A 4,256-nucleotide genomic window follows, 5' to 3' on the forward strand; every position below is an offset into this window, starting at 1 on the left:
CCCCGCCCGCACCGGTGTACGAAAAAGCGTACCCGAACGTCGCAGCGTACTCCTTCAACAAGGCGTACTGCGAAGCAGAAGGCATCGCCTTCTGCAATACGTGGCCGCTCACGGCGACGCTCGTGCGCCACGGCCTTTGGGCCAACGCGAGCGTCACGGCAGCGGTCGCAAAAGCGCTTGCGACCCTGCCAACGACGTTTGCAAACGTGTCGATCAACGCGACGACGACGATCGACGGCTTGTGCGCGGCGGCCAATATGGATGCGCTCGGAACGGAAATGAAAAGTATCTGCCACGGCTGTGCGGAGCTTCGCAGATCGCCACGCGATCGCACGAAGCCCAAGCTCGCGACTTGGGTGCACAAGACGTGCCCGATGACGGCACCGAGCGCGAAGGGCGTCTACTGCGTCCTCTGGGCCGCCCCGTGCAGCACCTGCCGGTCGGACTCGCACCCGGATGATGTTCGTTCCGTCCTACGACGAGTGCTTTGGGTTCACGCTCCAGACGACGATTCGCCAGTGGGCAGACGCGGTCGCCATCACGTCCGGCACCCTCCTCTTCAGCGCGCTCTGGCTCGGCGTCTGCGTCTGGCGCTGGCGGCGCGTTGCGCAAATGAGCGAGACCGTCGACCTGACGCCCGGAAATTGGCCGTCGACAGCGCGCTCCAGGTCTTTTTAACATGCATAACGAGTCAATGTGAACCTCTATCTCGCGCCTCGTGTACCTGCGTGGCATCGCACCGGTGGGTAGGACCAAAAAGGCCGGACAAGAATCGCGGTATCTTGAACGGTTGCGATCCTCGAAACGGCGATGCTCGAGCCGCCAAAAGCACGGACGCTGCGCTTGGAGCTGCAGGCGGTGCACGCCGAGGCGAACGAGCTCGTCGAGCGCTTCTCCGTCAAGCGTTGGCAAGAGCTTCTGCAGCTGGTACCACCAGAGATGTCCTACAGGATGGCCACGCATGGCTAGCGATAGCACCAAACAATCATGGCCCACGACGCGTTTCGCTTGATTCCGCTCTCTGGCCACGACCGAGGACTCTACGAGACGCTGCACCGGTCCTTCCCCCGCGACATGGTCACGAAGGCGCGACTCCTTGGCGTTTTCCGTGGCATTTACGGTCTCGAGTGCGGCGCGGACCTGGACAAGCCAAAGCGCCTCTTGCTCAAGCAGCTCGAACGACTGCACTACTGGTGCGAGAACTCGACGTCCAAGATCCCCACGTCGCACTCGATGAGCACACTTGTGCTCAACTGGCGCCTCCTCCTCTGCGCGTTTCGGTACTGTAGGATGTGTGGCTGCCTCTTCTTTACGGTGGGTGGGGTAGCGCCTTGCGGTACCCCGCGCAGAGCGAAGAGGACCTCTTTCGCTGGTGCTTCCTCGTCTTTAGCTCGTCCGGGTACCTTGACGAGTCTCCGCAGGCCACCATCTCCCGCCAGCAACTGTACGAGATCTTCAACATGCTCAGCCCCAACCACGCGTGCTCGCGCATCCTCAACCAACGGGTGCGAGACGACCTGTCCAGTTTGTGTGAAAATAGACAACGTGTGTAGATTGCACAAGCCGACAATTTGCTACCCGTGTCGGTGCTCGTGCGCGATACCATTCGTTTCCAGCACATCCAGAGTCTCATGGCGCAGCCGCCGCTACAAGAGCTCTTTGCCCCGGCGTCTAAAGCAACGCACTTCTTCCACGAGCTCACGAGTCCGTGCATCCGCGAGTACTTGTATCTCGCGCGAAAAGATGCCCAGGACAAGGCCACGTGCCAGCGGTTCCTGCTCCAATACAAACGTCGCAGCTTGCGCAAAGTAAGCTTGTGTCGTTTGGTATACGACAATATTGTACATCACACTTGTTATTATAGTGCATGCGCGAGTGGTTGCTGTACGTGGACGCGCGCCGCCGTGCCCGACAAACGGCCATTCGCTGCCTCTTGCATCTCTCGACGTACAAGCAAGCCAACGCGTTTGAGAATCTAAGGGAGCACGCGTTGCAAGACGTCGCCGCGTCCGAAATCCAGGTGCAAACGTTTTGGTGACACAGCGACATCGATGATGCGTAGCGTGTCTACCGAGGGCTGCGGGGGCGCAAACTCTTTGTCTCCGTCCTCGCCACGTATGAAGCGGCCATCAGCATTCAGCGCATCTATCGGCAGCGCGGTGACTTTCTCAAGTACCTCAAACGTCTGCAAATGCAGAGTCGGTTTGCCATCAAAATTCAGGTAGTTCAAAAATGGCGTGCTTTTAGACATGGGGTTAGGGTCTCTTGACTAGCGTGTCTTTCGTGGCTGGCGAGGCCGCGTTCTTGCGCGGAAGGTGCTCCTCGCGTACTTCCAAGCCGAGATGGCCAAGATCCAAGCCGACCGAGCAGCTTTTCACGCAACGATCCGCGACCACGCCGCGCGACAGCTTCAAGTAGCCCTGTCAACACTGAGCTTGTCTCAGTACTCGGCTACTAGCGCTTCTGCCGCAAATGCCACCGCCACGTCCAAGAAAAGAAGGCCGACGATAACTCGCGCGAGAATCGCCGCGTCGAACTCGAGATGCAAGCACTTTTGGACGCGGCGTCGCGGCAGAAGCAAGACCACAAGCGCGCGGTGACCGAGTACTACGACACACTGCGCGAACAGACGCACGCGGCTGAAGCGCGGCGCAAGATCGACGACAAGTGGCGATGCATTCTCGTCGATATCGAGGTTGATGTATGCAATTAGAGAAAAGCAAAAGGTGACGCTGCTCCGTCGGCGGCGCGAGTGGGAAGACATCTTCCGTCGACGCGACGAGAAGGCCGCGGCCAAAGCGCGCGAGAAAACCGAGAAATGGACGCAATTCCAAGCCGATTGGAGCGCCAAGGTCGAGAGCCGCGCGAACCTCGTCCGCGCAGAGCTCCAAGAACTCTTGCTCCGACCGACGTCCAAGGAGCAGGACGCGATCAAGGCCGACCTCGATCGCCGGACGACCCAACACTTCAAGGCACAACGATGTGCCACGACTCGGTGCTACCGCCACCACGACGTAGGCGCTGCGGAAAGAGTTCAAGGCGTCCGGCGTCGCGATGGAGTCGTCCGAGATCCGCGAGCGAGCGCAGCACACTGTGCTCGAAGAAGACATGGAGGCCGAGCGCGATCGCGTACCCTCAATCATCGCAACAACGTAGCTGATGGAAAATGCGGCGTAGGTCCGCCACGAATGGACACTGGCTGCGGCCGCGTACAAGCAGCGGGAGCAGGACGACGCCGACCGCGAGCGGGTATTTCATGTCATGTGCCAAGGTGCTGCAAGCGCATGCCTCCTTAGAAAGCCGAGCTGCAAGCCGACGCGGACCGCACGTTTGCCGCCGCGACACGTATCCAGCGCGGCGCCAAAGTGTGTTTGGCGCGGCGTCTCCTTTGCCGCAAGGTCGAGGCCATCTTTGTAAAGGAGTACGACGTGCCAAGTGGTCAAGTTGTCTACCGGAATCTGCGCACGGGAACGTTGTGTCCGAAACCCACGTGCTTGGGCTCCAAGGACATCCCGCTTCTCGACAAGTGGTACATTGTGCCCGACATCACCGGTGCGTTGGCGCGACGACACGAGCCGCCTACGTGTGATGTGCTAGGCGACGTGTACTATTACAACGCCAAGCAAATGCGACAGTCGTGGTCCAAGCCAGAGCAGTGCATCTTTTGCGAGCTCTGCTACGCGCGCTTTGCGTCTTTCTACTGCCCCCAGCATCGAAAAGGGTCGTACGCCGACCCGATCTACGCGTGCGAAGAGTGCTTTACCGAGAAGGCGCCGTTGGGTAGATCTGAGCCGCAGAATATATTTGTGGTTTTGATCAACTCTCCATAGATGCGACGCTGGTCGCTGAGGCGTACGCGGTCGATGGCGCGCGCCCCTAGCCACCTAGCGCAACGCAGCGGCAAAGTCGTCGGATTCGAGCGCCATAAAGTACGCGTCGCGACCGACCTTGTAATAGTCTTTGCGCGTGTGCTCAATGCGAAAGCCAAGCGATGTGTACAAGGCAAACGCCCCCGTGCGCTCCACGCCCACGTGCAGCGAGATGCTCATGGCACTACAGTCGCTTCCTGCATCGTCCTCCTTGCATATGAAGCGTCGCAGCGTACCTTCGCATGCGCGAAATGGCTTCTTGCATGAGGAAGCGCCCGAGGCCTTGACGCCGCCGGTGCGGAGCGACCGCCAGCTTGCCAATGTGGCCGCTGACCTACGCGCGTTATGCCATGGCAATGGGGCAGGCAACGTAGCGATGCTGTACCG

General features: G+C 59.9%; 1 protein-coding gene across 1 annotated transcript; it reads left to right on the plus strand.

Moving 5' to 3' along the window:
- Positions 1-810: 810 nt before the first annotated feature.
- On the plus strand, positions 811-3,849 carry SPRG_20393 (hypothetical protein; the record flags this gene model as incomplete). The annotated part of the gene is made up of 14 exons (XM_012346233.1): positions 811-927; positions 976-1,280; positions 1,328-1,505; positions 1,554-1,808; positions 1,865-2,020; positions 2,063-2,221; positions 2,274-2,414; positions 2,459-2,667; positions 2,714-3,014; positions 3,061-3,129; positions 3,178-3,249; positions 3,297-3,552; positions 3,598-3,775; positions 3,831-3,849. 14 exons carry the CDS (start codon positions 811-813, stop codon positions 3,847-3,849), a joined length of 2,415 nt encoding a protein of 804 aa, XP_012201623.1.
- Positions 3,850-4,256: the final 407 nt, after the last annotated feature.

Source organism: Saprolegnia parasitica, assembly GCF_000151545.1.
Source record: "Saprolegnia parasitica CBS 223.65 unplaced genomic scaffold supercont2.27, whole genome shotgun sequence".
NCBI lineage: Eukaryota > Oomycota > Saprolegniomycetes > Saprolegniales > Saprolegniaceae > Saprolegnia > Saprolegnia parasitica.